Source organism: Berghia stephanieae, chromosome 12, assembly GCF_034508935.2.
Source record: "Berghia stephanieae isolate SIO BIC M18660-M18661 chromosome 12, UCSD_Bste_1.3, whole genome shotgun sequence".
NCBI classification, from domain to species: Eukaryota; Metazoa; Mollusca; class Gastropoda; order Nudibranchia; family Aeolidiidae; genus Berghia; species Berghia stephanieae.
In genome coordinates, this window is record NC_088371.1 from 19,184,374 (window position 1) to 19,205,055 (window position 20,682).

General features: G+C 34.3%; 1 protein-coding gene across 2 annotated transcripts in view; it reads right to left on the reverse strand.

Annotated features, from left to right (window-relative positions):
* LOC144958332 (limb region 1 protein homolog) overlaps positions 1 to 18,717 on the reverse strand; it is a 26,120-nt gene extending 7,403 nt beyond the window's left edge. Inside the window, exons 1-9 of one of the 2 annotated variants that reach the window (XM_078890238.1) lie at positions 18,497 to 18,717; positions 16,803 to 16,896; positions 16,026 to 16,056; positions 14,801 to 14,940; positions 13,680 to 13,783; positions 12,418 to 12,544; positions 9,428 to 9,463; positions 3,189 to 3,257; positions 1,021 to 1,167 (exon numbers count right to left, since the gene is read on the reverse strand). In XM_078890238.1, coding sequence (XP_078746364.1) covers positions 1,021 to 1,167; positions 3,189 to 3,257; positions 9,428 to 9,463; positions 12,418 to 12,544; positions 13,680 to 13,783; positions 14,801 to 14,940; positions 16,026 to 16,056; positions 16,803 to 16,896; positions 18,497 to 18,559 — 811 coding nt within the window. In that variant the 5' untranslated portion in view covers positions 18,560 to 18,717. The remainder of the gene's footprint in view (positions 1 to 1,020; positions 1,168 to 3,188; positions 3,258 to 9,427; positions 9,464 to 12,417; positions 12,545 to 13,679; positions 13,784 to 14,800; positions 14,941 to 16,025; positions 16,057 to 16,802; positions 16,897 to 18,496) is intronic. The other variant, XM_078890239.1, reaches the window with a different exon arrangement.
* Between the last annotated feature and the right edge of the window lie 1,965 nt (positions 18,718 to 20,682).

A 20,682-nucleotide genomic window follows, 5' to 3' on the forward strand; every position in this document is an offset into this window, starting at 1 on the left:
GCAATGTTGAGAGTGTTCAGTGACCAGAGGAGTGATAGCAATCAGGTTACCAGTCGTGACGAATAATGTGACAGAGCTGGTACAAATAGATTACTGTATATTAAATGATGATGGTGCGACCATGTGGTCAAGTAGTATGACACTCGCTTTCGGATCGGCGCATAGTTGAGTCCTTGGAAAAGGCTCTTTACACACATTCTCTCACCGTACTCAGGTGTAAAATGAGTAGATGGCCGTCAACAGCGTTGTCTCTGTCCGGAAAAAATTGTAATATCGCCTGACAGGCGTCATGTCTCGTTATACATGTTTACGTGTTGCTGTTGGTCCGGGACCCCTTGTAAAGCGCTTTGAGCACATTTAGTGGATATTGCGCTATATAAAATCTTAATTTTTAAATGATAATTTTGTTCCATATGGCCTGTTGTCAGTATAAATATAGCAATGTGAACCACAATTAACATGGGAAATCCATGAAGGTAAGTTGCGTAAATGTGCATATCAACCACCACTTGGAAATTATAACCACCATATTTTCTAGAGTGAAAAAGTGCAGAAGCACCAATGGTAGAACTGAAAACATATTTTGGAAAATATTTGACAATTCAAAATAAAATACTGCATTGAGGTTATCATGTGTTTTTGCTCTCCCTTAGACGTGCTACTAGTGATATCATCAAAAAAACAAGTGAGAGCAACGTATTAATCTTTCTGAATATTTGGAGTTTTACCTCTTTAGAGTAAGAAGTACCAACCAATGTACAAAATGAATAACAATAAATGATGATGACTTTCACTGCAATGGTAATGGTGAGGATGGTAGTGGTAGTTGTGATAATGACGATAATAATCATGACGATGATGATGATGATGATGATGATGATGATGATGATGATCATGATGATGACAGTGACAAAGTTGATGATAATGACATCAACTGACAATAGCAATGACGATGAGGACTGCTGGGACGACAACTATGACGGTGACAACGACGATGACAATGGTGATGACGACAGTTACCACAATAACGTGCAATCTTGATCTTTAAGTGATCTTCCTCCAGGGCCAGGGTGTTCAACTTCTCATCTAGGTCCCTATAAAACTGTGGCTTGACGATCAGCTGCCCCATCACCGTGAACATCCGGGCCACTCCCACTGGTGTACACACTGAGACAGACAAGACAAGGATAGATGAGATTTAATGCCATAATATCTATATATCATTTATTACAATGATAAGTGTCAACAATTCCTAATGACCTTTAAACTTATATTTAAGACGAGCAACACCATAAGGACCAGAGATGTGCGGGAATATTAATAATAATAATAATAATAGTAATAATAATAATAATAATAATAATAATAATAAATAATAATAATAATAATAATAATAATAATAATAATAATAAAATAATAATAATAATAATAATAATAATAATAATAATAATAATAATAATAATGATGATAATAATAATAATCATAATCATAATAATAATCATAATCATAATATAATAATAATAATAATAATAATAATAATAATAATAATAATAATAATAATAATAATAATAATAATAATAATAATAATAATACTTCATTCATCCATAGGAATTTTTTTGTACAGACGTGTTGAACAGGCATGATAATAAGTTAGCAAATAACTAGGTGGAAAAAGTATGGATAATGTGAAGTAATAAAATGTGTAAATTGATTTGCATATTGAGCATTACAAATTCATGTACATAAGTTAATATTATTATTATTATTGTCTTCGCTATGTAATCAGGAGGCACCAACTTTGACACACACATATACAGAGATGACAGCATCAAGAATCAGGAATGTGGAATTTGGGAGGACATAAGTAAAGAATGTGCGGATATGTGGTCTAGTGGTACGACACTCGCTTTCGGATCTGAAGGTCCTGGGTTCGAGCCTCCCATGGCGAATAGTTGAGTCCTTGGAAAAGGCTCTTTACTCACATTCTCTCATCGTACTCAAGTGTAAAATGAGTACCTGGCAGACGTTAACATTGTCGGGAGAAAATTTATAATGTTTCGTTCTACATGTTACGTGTTGCTGTTAGTCAGGGACCCCTTGTAAAGTGCTTTGAGCACGTTTAGTCGATATTGCGCTATATAAAAGCTGAATTTCAACAACAACAACAAAAAGTGTAATCAAGTGCAGTGTTAACTTCATGAGGAAAATTCAATACCAAACAGCATAGGCCCTGACAATGTAAAATTATTCTTAAATACAAGAAAAAATGTCTGTTTGATTTTTTTTTTCCTTTACAATATTTACACAGAACTGTTAACCCTAATCAATGAAAATGGTTGCAATGAAGAACCAAAATGAATACCATTTTGAGATAATGCATACAATCCTGCAAAAACAATAATTAGTGCTAAATCTGATGATGGGCAATTAGACCAGAACTAGAAATTTTATCATCATTTTATCATTCATATATATATATATATATATATATATGTGTGTGTGTGTGTGTGTGTGTGTGTGTGTGTGTGTGTGTGTGTGTGTGTGTGTGTGCGAGTGTGTGTGTGTGATTGGATGCGTGTGAGCTTTTGTTCATATGTCCGAATCTGCAGTGTGTAATGTTTTTTGCTGATGGTCGATGTGAAGCGCTTCGAAACTTCGGCATAAGCGCTATATAAATGTACAGTTATTATTATTATTATATTATTATTATTATTATTATATTATTTTTATATTATTATTATTATTTTATATTATTATTATTATTATTATTATTATTATTAATTATTATATATGATTATATTTATTACTATTATTATTATTATTATTATTATTATTATTATTATTATTATTATTATTATAGATAGTTAAACTAATGAATAGACTTACTCTATAGCCTATGTTTCCACTTACAGAATCCACATATAATCTCATATGACCCAGCCAGATAATATTATATTGAACACCTTATATAAACTTCCGGGTCAAGAAACATGTTGAAGTGTTTAAGTACACTAAATGAGTGTATGATTTTTACAAATGCTTAAATAATAGAATTTAATGATGCAAACAATACTAAGCAAAATGCGTACAATGAATGAAAATGTGTAAGAATACGCATATTTACACAAGGTTGGCACCATTGTATACATAATATGGATATTTGATATCCCAGTATAAGAGATACGTACTGAGAAGGACCAGGACCCCGAAGAATGAAATGACGGAATAGAGGTAGGGAAGATGTTCATGCCAAACGTCTGGAAAATGAAAAAGAAAAGGGGAAAAAATGAAATTGATTAAAGTCCTTTGCTGGATGAAAAAAAAAAAATAATAATTCATTGGTTGGGATTATTAATGATTTCAGACATCATTTATGTAGTTCCATTGACTATTACTGCAATCAAAATGTGCGGGAGAGTAAAAAAAATTTCATAAAGGTGTGTGTAAAACTGCTAGACAAAGTAGAAAGAAAATTAGACTTCACTCGAGATGTTTTGAGAGGTATTTTTTATTTTTTGCTTATATTTTTCTTTGTGCTTTGTCTGGCACTGTTTCATACACACCTTTTCAGAATTTTTATCTTACATTGCAGACTTGCCAAAAATAAACAAAAATTCATAAAATAGTAATTGTATTCAATAGTCTGATGTCACATTGCCCAGCAACAGCGGCCATTGTGTTTCTAAACAAAGAAAATCTGTACTTTTTATTCTTCATGCTCGCTAGAATTTTTCATATGTCTTGTGATCAGAATGTGTAAAAGTCAAAACATGATCAGATTTATAATGGGTTTTTTTCCTCTGGATACGCTTTTATGCTCGTCGGAGAAATATTTCATAAGAGCGTCCACCATTGTTCCGATAGTTTAGAGCCAGTTACTAAGTTACCATGCATCATTACGACGGAAGTGACGTTACGACTGTTGAAGAGTATTGGAGCCCCCAAAAATAGTAATTTGGGACAAAATATAGTAATCACTCCAAAAATAGAGAGAAAGTTGCCTTACCATGTTCTGATTTGAATATGTGTCCAAAGCAAACCCCGATGGGAAGATACAGTTGTGATATTATATATATAAATAATTGTCCATCTAATATGCTTATGTCACACAAACACAGAACACCATTTCATTTATCATTTACGTGTACGTTTAAAATCTATTTACACTCTATATACATTCACAATTCACATGGATTCTACTGGCTGTTGCTGCAGAGCACGCCCTTTTTAGTCTTTTAATCTCATTGAAATTGATTTGTTTTCACATTCAAAGAAAGGGGTTGTTTGTGCTTCTTTTTTTTTTTTTAAACGAAATTTCGTAATTGCGCAGATAAAGTCGTAATCACGTAATGGCGGTCTCAATATCGATAAAATTGTAATGCTTGGCAAGTCTGACATTCCTGCCTGCTCCCAAGTTTTGCACACAAAAAAACAAAAGTTTTAAAAAATACATATTTCTTCTTAAACTGTCATTGTTCCTGTGCCTAAAACCAACAATGTTGTTTATGATGATACAATGCTATTAACACGTAAAATTGTGAGAAATGCTTCAATTTATTCAATTATAGCATTATATAAAACAAAGAAAATGAATATCCATAAAACTAATTTCGAAGAATTTACCATACTCAATGCACTTCATAATTTTTCATTTATTCCCCCAGCAAGCCATATAGTACCATATTTCCATTTCATGAAGTGCCAAGTGCCTGTTAGACGTCCTTTATGTACTTATTAACACACTTGCAATATCCATCACTGCCTATAGCCAGGTACTTATTCACACCTGAGTTGCATGAGGTAATGCGTGTTAAGTGTCTTTGCCAAGGACAGAATGTCAGGATCAGAATTTTCAGCTATCACTGTCGCCCATCCAGCCACTGAACATGCTTAACATCACTTGCCTTTTGTGACCAGATGAGACGTCTCACTGCTGAGTGTGCCACCGAGCCACACTGAATCATTTCCAACAAATTGTGTTGATTACTTTATTGCAATCAATACCACATTCATATAAATAAATATAAATATTGAACTTTTATAAAGCGCAATATCCACTAATTGTGCTCAAAGCGCTTTACAAGGGGTCCCTGATCAACAGCAACATGTAACATGTAGAAAGAAACATGACACCTGTTAGGTGATATTTCAATTTTTTTTTTTCTGACAGAGACAGCGCTGTCAACGGCCAGGTACTCATTTTTCACCTGAGTACAGTGAGAGAATGTGAGTAAAGAGCCTATTCCAAGGACTCAACTATGCACCGAGCGAGGCTCAAACCCAGGACCTTCTGATCCGAAAGCGAGTGTCGTACCACACGACCACATAGCTGCACATTCATTTCCATCAACAACCTTCAACATTTTATTTTAAAGCATACCTTACATCATGCTCATTCAACACTTTCAACAATAAATGCTCGTATCATGAGAAAGACACAACAATTTAGTCCATCTAATTTGCAGGGTGGAATAGTAAATCTTCATTGAGTATTGATTTTCGAATGATGTTATTAATATTAAACTCTCCATAGCCCTCGAGACATTCAAAACATCTTTTAAAAGCAGCAAATAACAAGGAAAAAGAAGCTCACTCCACTGAAAAAGAATCAACTTCACACAATAAACCATCGTGTTCTTTTTGGTGATGAACACAAATATATAAAACAATTTATCGTGAGGTGAAAATTAAAACTATTGGTTAAAATTATCTCTATTTTCTATTTTTTTTTTAAACATTGATCATTTCCTATTCAATGGTTTACATAGTTTAAACATAGTTAAAAATGTTAATAATTACTATTTCCAATTGTTACAACCTCAGGAAAGGCATTTATGATTAACATTGAGTCTGCATTGGTTTTCTTTGTACATTACTTTTATGATTAGTACATTTAAAAACTTATACATTGCAAAATCCAGAAAGGTCGTTTCGCAATTAATTATTTTAATTATCGACAAAAATCAGAAAAGGTGTGTAGCATACAGTGCAAAACAAAGCAGAAAGAATACAATTTTTAAAATGACATCCAAAAAAAAAATTCGCCTTCTTGTCCTTGCTTTGTCAGGCATTGTATGACACACATTTTTTTCAAATTTTTATCTCGTACCAATGCCTGCTCCCTTAGTTTTCATGTCATTTTTCAAACAGTCAAATCCAAATAGCAAATTTGAATGATCTGATATATTAATTTCTTTTTTTTTTTTTCCAAGTGAAAGAGTCGTCGGAAGTCAAAGAAGGAATTTTGTTATTTCTATTAAAATTTCTCTCGAGAGTGACCAATGGTATTGTATGCTGTAAAAATCAAGGATTGGACAATCCAGGCATTGCATCCATGTCACTTGACATATGGAGATATAGATAAAGGGAGTAAATCTGACTCATGAATGAACAACACAAAACAAATGACATTTCGGCCCTTGGCCTTTATCAAGTAAACAAATATAAATATATATGTATTCTGTGTTTACTTGATAAAGGCCAAGGGCCGAAACGTCGTTTGTTTTGTGTTGTTCGTTCATGAGTCAGATTTACTCCCTTTATCTTTATCTCCATTTTATTGACTCATTTAGGCACCTCTATTTATTAGTTTCACTTGACATAAGCTCACAATGATTAGACAAACTAATCAAGTATGGAAAATCCCTTGTAAAAACACTGCGTAACTGAGGAATCTCACCAACATTTCAGTGTTATGTCTTTATTTTTCACCACAAATAAATCTGTTCTTTTTCTAGAACAAGGGCACCAGATCAGAGAGTAGTGACTACTAAATAGACAGTCATAAAAAAAAAGACATCAATCTTGGACCGATTTCACATTCTCCAACTTAAGGGAATCCAAACTAATCATCAAGACAGGTGCTTCAACAATGGGAATGATCTATATTACCTTTCCATGTGCTCGAGGTCATTGGTTACATTGGAATATGTGCTCAAAGTGACCCACATAGTGAAAAGTGTTCACAGTTTTTGAAATATCTAACATCACGATTGGTCATTTTGTTCAGCTTGACACATGGGTATGCTTACAACTTTCATAAACAAAGCAGCGTGTTTACATTCCTGAAGAAATATCCAATCGTTGGACAGCAACAAATCATGTGATTGATGACTTGGGTGGCCGACAACATGAATATAGATCACTCCCATTATTCTACTGTTCACTCCCAATTCTTACAAATTACATGTTTTGTGATACAAATTATCACTTAACATTGAACAAAATACAATTTTATTGTAACAGTGGACAGCAATGCAAGTGCCATTCAGATGTGATTGTGGTCACCCGAAAAGGTGCATCTCAATATAATTTTAAATATCCAAATGAAATACTTAGACTATGAATATAAATATGGCAGATCTATAATCAACTGCATTGTGAAAGTGATGAGAGAAACTTGAACATTCTAAAAACATGGCATGGATATATTTATATATAAACATGTTGGTTTGCTTGAATTTTAAAGAAAGAAATGGGATGTGAAAGGGTGGGGGAATGGGGGAGGGGGGTGTGTTTTGGGATTGATGACGGGGAAAAAAGTGTCACTCTTAAGTAAATAATCGATACATCATCAAAATGCACATCGTCCAAAATCGATAATTAGTTTGGAAGAGTTGGTCATTTTACATGGTAAAAAGAAGGAGAAGGAGAAGGAGAAGGAGAATAAGAAAAAGTCAGATAGATCAAATGATGCATAAGTGACTGGATATGTCAAAATGTCAAATGCATGATAGCTCAGAAGACGAGTCAAAAATATTTAACATGCAAAGCGTCATCCAAAGCATTTTTAATATTTTCTGATGCATCTTAAGGCCTAACAATAAAATGACAAAAATGTATGACGTAGTGCCAGACAAATCACAAAGACAAATTCAAGTAATAATTATTCCAAACAAAAACAAATCAGCCCTATCAGTATCTGCTGGGATTCGAACCTGTGCCCTTTTGATTATATTAAAAATATGTACCTCTAAGCGATAGGCTTGACTAATTTGATTCTTCAACCATGTAGTCTTTTTAGAAATACTTTTTCCCCTTTGGAAGAATGAAAATATTTTTCACCAATACCAACACCATTTTGTTTTGTTCTAAATGTCCGTCTAGATAACAAGGGGCAGTGTGGCTCAGTGGTAAAGTCTTTGCTTCGTACCCGAAAGGTACAGAGTTCAATCACCCACCGCTGCGCTGTGTGGCCTTGAGCAAGTCACCTTGCCCTAGCTCACTTTGCGGCGCTGCTCTACAGCTGACACCTGGGTTATTCCAGTCTTCCCTTGGAATAGACCCTAAAGACAAAATTCCCCTTGGGGATGAATAAAGGGAATTTTATTTTATTTTTATTTTATATATGTGTCTTTTACATAAATAATCCTTCATATACGAGGCAATGCCTAAAGGTCATTTTAGGATCTTTCTAAGAGTTATTTTCAAAACCTTCTGGAATATTTTGCTGTCCTCAGTTTCTCTGAGTTCAATAATGAAAAGTTATTCTAAAAACTGAGGATTAGCCACAAAAAATATATCAGTAATAGCTATTTAACGTGTTGATAAAGTGTGGATGAAGTTAATAGTTTGCCCAGGCCGTTTTCCACCCTTTGAGAAGCTTTTATTTTTTTTTTCTGCTATTCTTTTGGAGATACTTTAAGTTTTTGAATAATCTTATAGAATTCAACCAGAAAAAAGGATGAAGACTAAATTTTTTCAACCCGTTTCAAAATAATATCATATTGGAGCCCAAAATGCTGCTGACATGACCTTTAGTTTGAACACGGCCTCATACACGAACAGTTTTCAAAATTTAGTTTACTCCCCTTTTTCAAATATTTTTGGCCATTTAATAGGAGATACACCTCTATTTTTTTTTTGGGGGGGGAGGGGGGGATTTTAGAGATTTTACGGCATTACTCATACATGAGAATCCCAGTTTATCAACCAACATTCGAGCTTGCAATCTTTCCATCTTTCTAATCAAAATGTCATTGTTTCGTGTAAATGGCTTTTAATAGGGATTTGCTCAGGTTTTGGTTCACCTTTACACCAATGGCTTAACATAAATATTTGCTCAGAAGCAATTTATTTTCAAGGTAAACAGCTTTACCTTTCATTAAATGGTCTTATCACCATCAATATTATAATTAAAAGTAATAAAATATCGTGAGGTTATTTTTATTTTTTGTCTTTTTTATCACTCAAAATTAAGATGCCAACTTTCTCAGACTCTACTTTTCACAAAACAACAATTAGTTTATATTTTTTTAATTAAAAAAAATAAAAGTTCTTCATGTAATGGAAAAGATAAAATGAATGCAAAAGAAAAGGAATGCACACATTTGATTGGTTGCTCAAAAGAAAGGAAGAGGCGGCAGAAGAGGAGGAGGAGGAGGAGGAGGAGGAGGAGTTGGAGGAGGAGTTGGAGGAGATGCCATACCCATGCATTGACGCAATCTGACCTCATGGAAACACGCTAGTCAAGGGTAAAAAGATAGGAAGGAGGAAGATAAATGTAACTCTAACATCATGATGATGATGATGATGATGATGATGATGATGATGATGATGATGATGATGAAAATGGTCAAAATCGTTAAGATGGTAATGAGAAAAAAACAGTGCTGATGGTGACAAATTACAGTGAAAAAGGAAGAAAATTTTTAACGACTGCCTTCAAGTCCCATTTTTACTGCTCTAACCCCAACTTTTAGAGCAATTGGATTCAATAATCTGATGTCACGCGCCCGGCAATGGCGGCCATCTTGGTTCTAAACAAAGAAAATCATTACTTTTTATTCTTCATGCTGGCTAGAACTTTTCATCCCTTTTCATATGCCTTGTGATCAGAATGTATAAAAGTCAATACATGATCAAATTGATGGGGTTTATTTACCTCTGGATACGCGTTAAGCTCGCCGGGAAATATTTCATACGGCGTCTGCCATTGTTCCGATAGTTTAGAGCCAGTGTTACTAAGTTACCATACGTCATTAGGAAGGAAGTGACAGTCCTACTGTTGAAGACTATTGAGATGATAAACTATAATTGATACTCTAGTTAACTTCTGGAGAGTGGGAAACTACACCTGTTCGTTCACCACACATCAGGTCTCTCACTGCCAGTACATTTGATTGGAGGGGGGGGGGGGGGGGGTGTAAATTTTTTTAGTGGAGGAAATTCCTCCTCTGACCCCAAAATCGCGGATGTCCACGGATCTGAGGAAAACCATCAGCACTGGATAAAACAGAAGAAAACATCAATTCCTTTCAACCGCATGCAAGTCGTTAAACTGTGTAATTTATTAACAGATATAACAGTTGGAAAGTTTTTGGAATACTAGAAAAAAAATTTAGTCTGAAAAACAACTAAATCATTTTCTCACATCAAACAGGCATGCCAACTTGAAATTCTAAAAATTCGCGGTTCTCGTGTTAAAAATATTTGGATCACTAACTTTACAAATCACCATTTACTCTCTACAAGATTCAATAACCCTTTAATGTCTTGAATTTTTTTGTGCTCTTATACCAAAATATTCCCTTCAACAAGTTTTATTGAATTAAAGGAGCTTGCTAATAAATCTCTGTAAAATTTATATTTCTACAAATTTTCGTCTCAGTTGGCAATTCTGATCAAACATGTGACCCTCACCTACGAGTCTGTTTTCTGTCAGGTGAAACAGATGGCAAAATTTAATTTATACTCAAAATGAAGAAAAGATAAAATCAGAAAATTGTATTTTTTGTTTTTAAGAATCGACATTATTCCTCTTTGTAACGACCTATTACTGAACCCAAACCCAATAATATAAATATCTAAATTCTGTAATAACATCTGGTTTACTGCAACATAATACCTGCTAAATAAGATCTTGGTGGGTTTTTGATTTTTGTTTTTGTTTTTTTTTGTTTTTTTTGAGAATTATTTTTTTTCTCCTTCAACCCATTTTATAAAGAGAGAGATTAACACACCCCCCCCCCCCCCCCAAAAAAAAAAAAAAAAAAAATATGTTAAAATTATATCTCTAAAGAAGGAGGTCAGCTTGTAGAAGTTTGGAGACAGCTCTGATCTCATAATCAAAGCTTTTTGATAGTCAAGCACTTTACAGTAACAAGCTATTTTAGAACAATGAAAAGAACAAGATATTGTTTAGAAAATAATAATATGATTTATAGAGTGTATCATGGGTAAAGATAGATAGAGGAAGGATGTAGTTGTGTTAAGTATGAGCTGTGACAAGTCTAGACTATTAGGATGTTAGTACAGGACTCTAATACTAATACAGTGGTCTCCGTTTATAAGTACAGTCCTCTGGAATAAGGTAAAGCATGCTTATAGCTGGAACGTGTTCATAAGCGGGTTCAGAAATTTTTATTGTTAAGTCAATGTCCCTAAGGTCCAAGTAGTCAAAATATATTCTTCTCCTCTGAGTTTCTATAAATGAATGCAGCAGGCTAAATGTTTGAAACTGTCATTGATCCACTTAAAAAGTTAACACTCGCAAAGCAGTTTGATAGTTTCACAAAACAGTTCACTGATAAATTCGATATCCTTATCTTAACATTTTTAAAAGTTGGTTAGAGAAATGAGCGTGCTTATTATTATAAGATGAGTTCATTGAATGAGCATGTTTTTAAAGGGATAAATATATAAAGTAAAAAATTTGTTTCACGGCTGGGACTTACTTAACGGAGATCACTGTACTAAAAATATGAACCATCAAGCTTACTACATAAGTAATAAAACCAATAAAAATAATTCTAATATCAAGTTGAGTGGTGTAATTTATTAACAGTAAAATCCATCGTTATAGAAATCCAATAGGATTAAGTTCTTTCACAGATCACAAATAACAAATTTGGACATTTTTTTTTAAATATCGAAATTAAAAGAAACAAATTTGTCACAACTCAAAATGCATAATTTTCATGTTTCAACCTGTAAACCTGAAGTAGATGAAGACTTTAATTGTTTTTAATTCTATTGTCCTTGATAAAAGTAAACTTATTGTCAAAAATTCTCCCTTAAAAATTTGGTTTTCAACAACAACAAAATCTGAATCTGAAGAGAAATGGCCAAATTTGACCATCCAAAAATCTATAGAAGGAAAAAAAAAAATCACGTCACTCAGCTCTTTGTTATAATTTTTAGACAGCCTGTCAGTGTTCTCATTTAATTCTATCAATCAGACTATAAACATTAAAGGTTACAAACAGTCTTGTGTGTTGGTATGTTTAATTTGCTGGTGGATGTTGTGAGTATTTTACCTAAATGCATAGCATCAATATTATACCAATTAAATCCGGAACAAAGGCACATCTCTAATTTTACCATCCCTGTATGAAGAATGCGTTAGAACTGAGACAATAACAGCAAACATGATGTATTAAAATACAGATTGTCATAATAATAAAATAATAAACTCACCAAACAGTGTCTGCCGACTGCTTTCGTCATTCCCCATCATGGCAGATGCCACGAATGCCAGACCCAATACAGACACGGCAAGCAAGGCCAGTACTAAAGACGTCTCATACACTCTTGACATCACCCCCTGTGTAATCAAAAAATGAAAAAAAAATCAAATATGAACATTCAGAATAGTCGGGTTTCCAAACGTTCACTGTGTTTTCAATGCTCCTAAAGACTCTTCATGTAAATCTCAAGCAGGAGAACAGACTTCCTTTCTTTATACAAAAGAAGGCACCTATCCTTTTAAGTAGTAGGCAGTGTGGCATGGCAGTATAGTCTTTGCTGAGTACCCAGAAGTTACCGAGTTCAACTCTCAACTGCACTGTAAGGCCTTGAGTAAACCTGACCCTCGCTCAACTTTGCAGTGATTTACTGGGTTATTCAAATCTTCTCTTTGAATAGACCCTAAAAAATTCACCTTGGGATGTATAAAGGGATTTTTATTTATGTGTTAGCTCTCTTGTAATAACCATCACTCTCTTCAGCCAGAGTGTCACTCAAATTATATTTGTAATCACATTTCTCAGACGACACAAATCAAGGACTGGAGTTCTGCAACCATTATCATCCATCAAATCACTGACCAGTCAATGACAAAGCTCAATACTGTTTAATTTTTCGATTAACACAGAGTTAGTAATAATACACTTGCCTCTAAATCCTAAAGTAAAGAAAACAGAACCGATCTCAGGTGAGGGTCAATGATTTTTCCTGACCCCTATGTCCCCCCAGCATTGTTTTGGTAGATGAGTCTGATCATAGCCTTTGTAAACCCATAGTCTGACACTAACTAAAACAGTATGTCTAATTAACCGGGATGCCCACCAAAACAAAGTAAAGAGTGAATTGTATTCAATAATACAACTAATTGGACCGTTTGTTTCCTTAAGCACTACTAACGACAACTCACTGTTCACTTTGTCTTGGTGATCTTCGCTTTGTATTGTGACATAATTATTACAGAGGTGGCAAGCTATAACATTACTAAGGCTACATAGTGATAGATCAGCTGCTGTGTGCAAGTGTGTGTGTGCGTGCATGCATGTGTGTATGTGTGAGAGAGTACATTTTGTATATTTTCCAATAAAGACCTTTCTTTTTTCTTAAGTTATTATCTACCAACCTAAGAAGAGCTGATTATTTACCTGCTTTGAACGTTACTTTCTCATCCCAACTTTTTCAGATTTAAAAATATTGAAATTAGTTATGTTACTGACCTGCTTGGACCCAGAAAATCCTGCTGCCTCCATGAAGAAATATGCAAATGGCATGAAGATGAACAAGGCAAGGTTGGACAGGAAAAACACATAGTTCCATAAACCTGTGAGTTGGGTGTAAGCAAATAAAAATAAATATAGAAATAAAATATTTCAAGTAAATTTATGATCAACTTCTATAATATTGTTTTTCAACTATTCACTTAGAAGTTGAGCACTATTATTTCATGGTTTTTGTTTTTATAATTTATATTTTATTTTTTTTATTTTTTTTTTTTTATTGCTTTATCTAAACCTCTACCCACCCTGCAATGACTAATAATCTGATCAACAAACTCAACCAAAGAGTATCACGCAATTTTTAAATTATCAGTGGATCAACAGATTGAAAGTAATGCAATCTCACAAAAACTGTGTACACTCAACAAGAGTCTGCAATTATGGTAGCGTCTGATCATGTCTATGGTTTGGATTTTGTCTCATTTCTCAGTTTTATCTTCTTTTTTTTTTTCCAAAATACATCTCTACTAATTTTACACAAATACACCTCTAGTCATTTTCAAAAATATGTTCCACTTAAGGAACAAAAAAAAACATAAGGGTATCAATCTTCTGAACTTTATTCAAGCATGCACTTCAGACTATCAGGAAAGTATTGTAATTTTTTTTTCTTATTCTCTTGGACATGCACCATCGACATTATCACTAATACTAATACTCAGTTTAACTGAGTCCGTTTATTAGAAGAGAGCCAGGCAATCAAGATACCATCAATTCTGTCTGGGGTGATGTTTATTGAAATTTGAGCATTAAAACCAGAGCATTTATATAGAGCAATATCCAATAAATCTGCTCAAAACACCTTACAATGAGTCCCTAGCCAATAGCAACACTTTACATGTAGGATGAAACAAGATGCCTATTAGGCAATATTACAATTATTTTGGACAGAGACAGCGCTGTTAACGGCCAGGTAACTAATTTTACACCAGAGTATGGTGCGAGAACACGAGCAAAGAGCCTTTTCCAACTACTCATCTATGCAATGTTCAGAATGGAACTCGAACCTTGACCTTCCAATCTAAAGGCAAGGGTCCACATAGCAACACAAATTCATTTACCTTGAATGAGAGATGAGTTGAGGAATTTGATGTAGTAGCTGTCTGGATAGAGGTGAAGGACTTCATTGCTGATGATGGAGATGGGCAGGAGGAGGACAGCACCAACCGACAGCGACAATGTGCTGGTACACAACCAGAGACTGGGGTGGGGAGAGAAAAACATCATAAATATGCAGAAAGAAGTTATAATGGTGTTTGTGGTGGTAGTGGTGAGGGTATCGGTCTTAAAGGTAATGATGATGACGATGATGATGATGATGATGATGATGATGATGATGATGATGATGATGATGAAATGCATTATCATCATCATCATCATCATCATCATCATCATTTATCATAGGCTAACATCACATCAGAATAGGCTAACATCACATCATCATCATAGGATAGGCTAACATCACATCGTCATCATAGGATAGGCTACCACTAACATCACATCCTCATCCTTGTCACCAAAAAACATCTATTTTTTAAACATAAGCTTTCATATTATTACACAATATCCACTAAATGTGCTCAAAATGCTTTACAATGGCGCCAAGCCAACCGCAACCCTTATTCAACATGCATGACAAGACATGATCCCAGTAAGGTGTTATTACAATTTTTTCAACAGAGATCAACTTATTATTGGCAAGATAATCATTTTATACCCGAGCAAGGTGAAAAAAATAATAGCAATTTCCAACAACTCAATTTGCACTGCCCACAGCAGGACTTAAGTTAACACCAGTGCTATAAGTCTGGGTATCATACACTTATTCAACTAAGCTGCACATTACATACTTGACTGGAAATATCATAGGGATGAAATTGATTATTAGGGATTTTTTTTTTCTTGGTTTTTTAAAAATAAATGCACAAATCTGAAATCACGTGCATTCTTTCAAATATTTATATTTTCAGTGTCAATACGAAAGCGAAAAAAAATGTTTCATTACCAAAATATATGATCAACCATCTAAATCAGTGTGAGCAAGAGACTAGAAAATTGTATTTGTGATAATTATAGTCTAAATAACAAAATCCAAGTCACATCAAATACTTTCAATGAGTAGGATATATATGCTTTTTCTAAAAAAAATTTTTTATTTAAAATGCTTGTTTCTGAACATTTCGAAAATAACTAAAATCTATTTTATCAGGTTCATCTGAACATAAAGCCAGAACGATGTAATGGGTCATAAATACATAAAAATAGAAATTACAGTTGAAAACTTACGATATTCTGTACACATCAGCATCTTCCTCACCTAAAACAGACAACAAGTGAAAGGGTTTTTTAAAACAGAATTGTATACCATTCAAAATTTATGCACAAACTTGTGATATTTATTTTATATCTCCTTTTTGCAAGTAAAATCATATTTGATTGAATCCATGAAAAAAAAAAAAAAATAATAATAATACTTTTTTCTTTTTAAAGACAAGTAATCAGGGTAGACTATGACATAAAGATTTGAATCTTGACCTCCAATACTAAGAGGCCAGAGGGACAACATGTCAATGTTACAATTATTGCACTCAAGGACTTAAACGGAAGGTACCATTGCTAATAGGATAGAATAGGACATTAAGAAATAAGGGCCAATATAAGAAATGGATTCTTGGGAAGTCTTGGGAAGTCTTATGAGGTAGCGTGACTCAACAGTACGGTCTTTACTTCGTACCAGAAAGGTACCGAGTTCGATCACCCGTCACTGCATTGTGTGGCCTTGAGCAAATCACCTTGCCCTATGTCCATTTGCGACGCTGTACTGTGCCTGATGCCTGGGTTATTCCAGTCTTCTCTTGGAATAGACCCTAGAGACAAATTTCGGACCCTTATGGAAACTTAGATCTAAGTGGTATGGTGTTTCATCTTGTAGCAAAATCATATAATACTGGATATGAGCAGTGATTGGAAAAGTGCTAAAGATCGCTAAAAATGGATGTGCATATTTATCTTTTTAAAACATATTTAATGTTTCATTTCTATTTCTACATATATGTATCTTACCCGAGTACATGTCCTCACTGTCTGCAGTCTTCCTAAACTGGCACAGAGTGACATAGGAGATGACGTAGAGCAGGATAAACAAAAGAAGGGATATCTATGAAGACAAAAATAAAGAAGTCATTAATATTTTTTTTTTGAGGGGGATTAGTGGGTTTGGTGTGCTTGCTCATTGTTGTGTAAGTTAAGGTAAGTTATTTTCAAGTAAGCAGACTGCTCAATCAGTTGACAATTGGATGTTGGATAATTGTGTCTCTGCTGCTCTGATAAAATACCATAAATATAAACCATTCAAAAGTGTCATTTACTTTGACCAATGATAAAAAAAAAATCAATATGATGTTTCTCAAATTCTAAGATATGTTTTCAATTTTAAATTCCATATTGAAATTTAAATTTATTACCAATAAAACATATCTACAATAATAACTACGAAAAGGCAATTCGAACTCGAGTGTGACTAGTCTCCCATGGCAATTCAGACTCAAACTCCAAATGCATGCGCAAACAGTACGGGTAGTGGGCAGAGGGTGGAACTAATATAGAAATAGAAGAAGAGTTCAGAAGAAATCCTGTTTTGCCCATATCACACTTTCTCAACTCATACTGCTATATCGGTCTGTAGAAAAATTGTTACCTGTCCAACACTTTCAGAATATATTCTTTTTCGTCCTCCATTTTATTTGGACATCATGTTATTATTATATTGTTAGAAAAACTTTTCCGTTAGATCACAGTTACTTTGACTTGACTTTTGTTCGTTTGGAACTCTTTAAATTTTTAATTAGACTTCCAAATGGATCTATGATTTTGTCTTTCTCGTTAAATATAGTGGGTTTAGACTAAATGTTGATAGTTACTATACCATTATTGTTATATATACAATTGCATCAATGTTGTGATGTCATTATCAACAATAAAATTATTTTTTTTTAAACAAACAAAAGCTATACTGCCATGGGAGACTGACTATTCAGACAGCAGAAATGGAGTCATTGAGTTTTATATATAATGTATATTTAACCATTAGTAGGTTGGCTAAGAATAGTAAAATATTACAAATTTAGGTAAAGATCTCTATATATCTATATAGTAGCCCCCTCCCCAAACTCCTCTATTCATTCCTACAAATAAGGGTGGGAGGTGGGGGGGGAGACATCCGACCTTCCCCCTTTCTTAATGGGCGGGGGATGAAGACCCCCCCCCCCCCCCCTTCCCCCAAATACCAAAATTAAATTATATTATACCTTTTAGCTGAGATGATTACCCAATAAAATTGAATTAAATTTAAATCAGTCTTTTTTTATATATAACCTGAGTCTCCCCCCCCCCCCTATATAGAGAAACTAAACTAAAACCGTACAATTTTTAACTTAGTATGAGGTGAGTATTGAGTATGATTAGAAAACAAATGAAATCTGGACTTGGACTCAAGACTGGAGAAGACATGTAATGTGTTATTTATTGTGATGTGAATGTGAGTCCCGTTTCATTCATTTGATGTAACTGTTAAAGTTTAGAATGTAAGTGAGACGAGAGAGAGAGAGAGAGAGAGAGAGAGAGATTGAAGAGAAACACACAGCATACAGTCATTGTTAGGAGCACGGCAGCAGTAAACAACGACAACTGTGAATCAGTGTCCATCAGTGACAGTACAGTGTGATGATGTTGAAGAATGAATGATTAGACCGACTTACAATGTATTCTCGAACTGCATTGTGAAACATTTGCTCTTGAAGAGTCACTTCTATATCATCCATTTTTCACACATACACCACAAACAAATATTTCTTATTTGTGTGAACGTTATTCATGATGAATGCGAAGACAATGAGTGAAAACATCGAGGCGTGATAAATAAGATGAACATTGTTTTCATTCCATCGTCCTCCATTTTTTAATCTAAAAATAGAGTGACAAATGCGTCGTCTCCTAAAAAAAGGAGTCAAAGATCAAAAATCCATTTTCAAAAACTTGGCTCTCTTTTGTATTTTTCATAAAATACACCATGCAAATGAAGATATGAGACGATATTTTCAAATAACATTTTAATCAGAGGCATTGAAGAGAATAGGGGTACATAAATTCAATTTTGTATCACTCGACGTAATGTTTGAAAGTTTAACATTTTCAACAACCAATTTGGTTACGTTTAATTTGCTTCGTGGCGCTCTTTATAATAGTTTGGCACACCTTCAAATTACATGATTTATTTATTAAAATTATTTTTTTCGGATTTATTTTCCCTTAGGGTCTTCATCCATCCGTAACAAACATGATATTTGATAGCATCTAGATATATTTCAATTAACTTCTTTTATGTCTTTTTATATGGAATAATGGTCTCATCTGTTGACATGTTCAGCAAGAACTTAATAGCCAAGTCTGTTTCGTGCTGCTTTGTATGCTATCCATTATATGTGATAGGGATAACCTACGTGAACGTAAACTTAAATTTTAAAAAAAAAAAATAATAAATAAATAAAAGAATATCATAAATAACCTATCGCCTCAAAACGATAAAGTATCGGGATGCATTGGATGCCAAAAAAGAGATATCAAAATTATTATAGACTAACCAAAAATGTGAAATTTAAATTTCTATCACATAAAACGTAAACATTTATATGGCGCAATATCCACCAAGCGTGCTCATAGCGCTTTACAAGGGGTCCCTAGCCAACCGCAACATCCAACATGATGGATGAGGCATGACGCCTGTTAGGCGAATTACTTTTTTTCCGACAGACAATATTGTTAACAGCCATGTCTCTTCTTATTTTACACCTGAGTACGGTGAGAAAATGTGAGTAAAGGACTCAAAAATGTGTCGCTTCAATCGGGACTTGAACCCTGGACCTTCCGGCCCAAAGACGAGTGTCCATGCCACAAGACCACAAAGCCGCAACACCTCTCATTTTCATTAATCACACACACACACACACACACACACACACACACACAAACTTCAATAGTGTCATGATTTTGTTCATAAATTCTTTTTTTTTTTAAATATTTAAACCAGTCCGACATAATACTGATATCATATAGTCCTATTGAAGGAACAAAATTGACGTCACTCAACTCATTGTTATTACTTTTAGACATCCATTATAATTATTAGTTTCACAAAATTCTATCAATCAGGTTATAAACGCTTAAGGTTACATATAGTTTTGTGTGCTGGTACGTTCCATCCGACTGTTATTAGTACTTTACCAATACCCAAAGCACCAGGATGACAAAGAATAGCATTAATTGAGCTTTGTTCACTAAACGTGCTCAAAGCGCTTTACAAGGGGTCCCTAGCCAACAGCAACATTTAACATGTAGGACTGGACATGACGCCTGTTAAGCGATATTACCATTTTTGTCGGACAGAAAAAATGGCCATGTACTCATTTTACACCTGAGTACGTTGAGAGAATGTGAGTAAAGAGCCTTCTCCAAGGACTCAACTATGCGCCGAGCAAGGCTCGAACCCAGGACCTTCCGATCCGAAAGCGAGTGTCATACCACTAGACCACATAGCCGCACAATAGCATGTGGTCCTTCAGAGCCATTCGGCCCATGGAACCGGAGTTTATCCCGGTTTCTATGGCGTGAAACGGACAATAGCATTTGCTTGTTATCCTTCGCACGGCACTTTCCGCCATATTTAACAGAACCAGCTATCCTATCGCTGCTGGGTGGACAGGGGGTTAAGAGAGAGAAAAAATATCGACTGCACACGGGATTTTATTTATCACGGTCCCTTTGCGTGTGAATCGAGTGTTGTATCTACTAAGCCATCGGGACCCCCAAATAATAGCATGGACCGGGGAAATGATCTGTTGTGAGAGAAAGATATGTAGAACATGCATTTTTGAGCTCACGTAACACA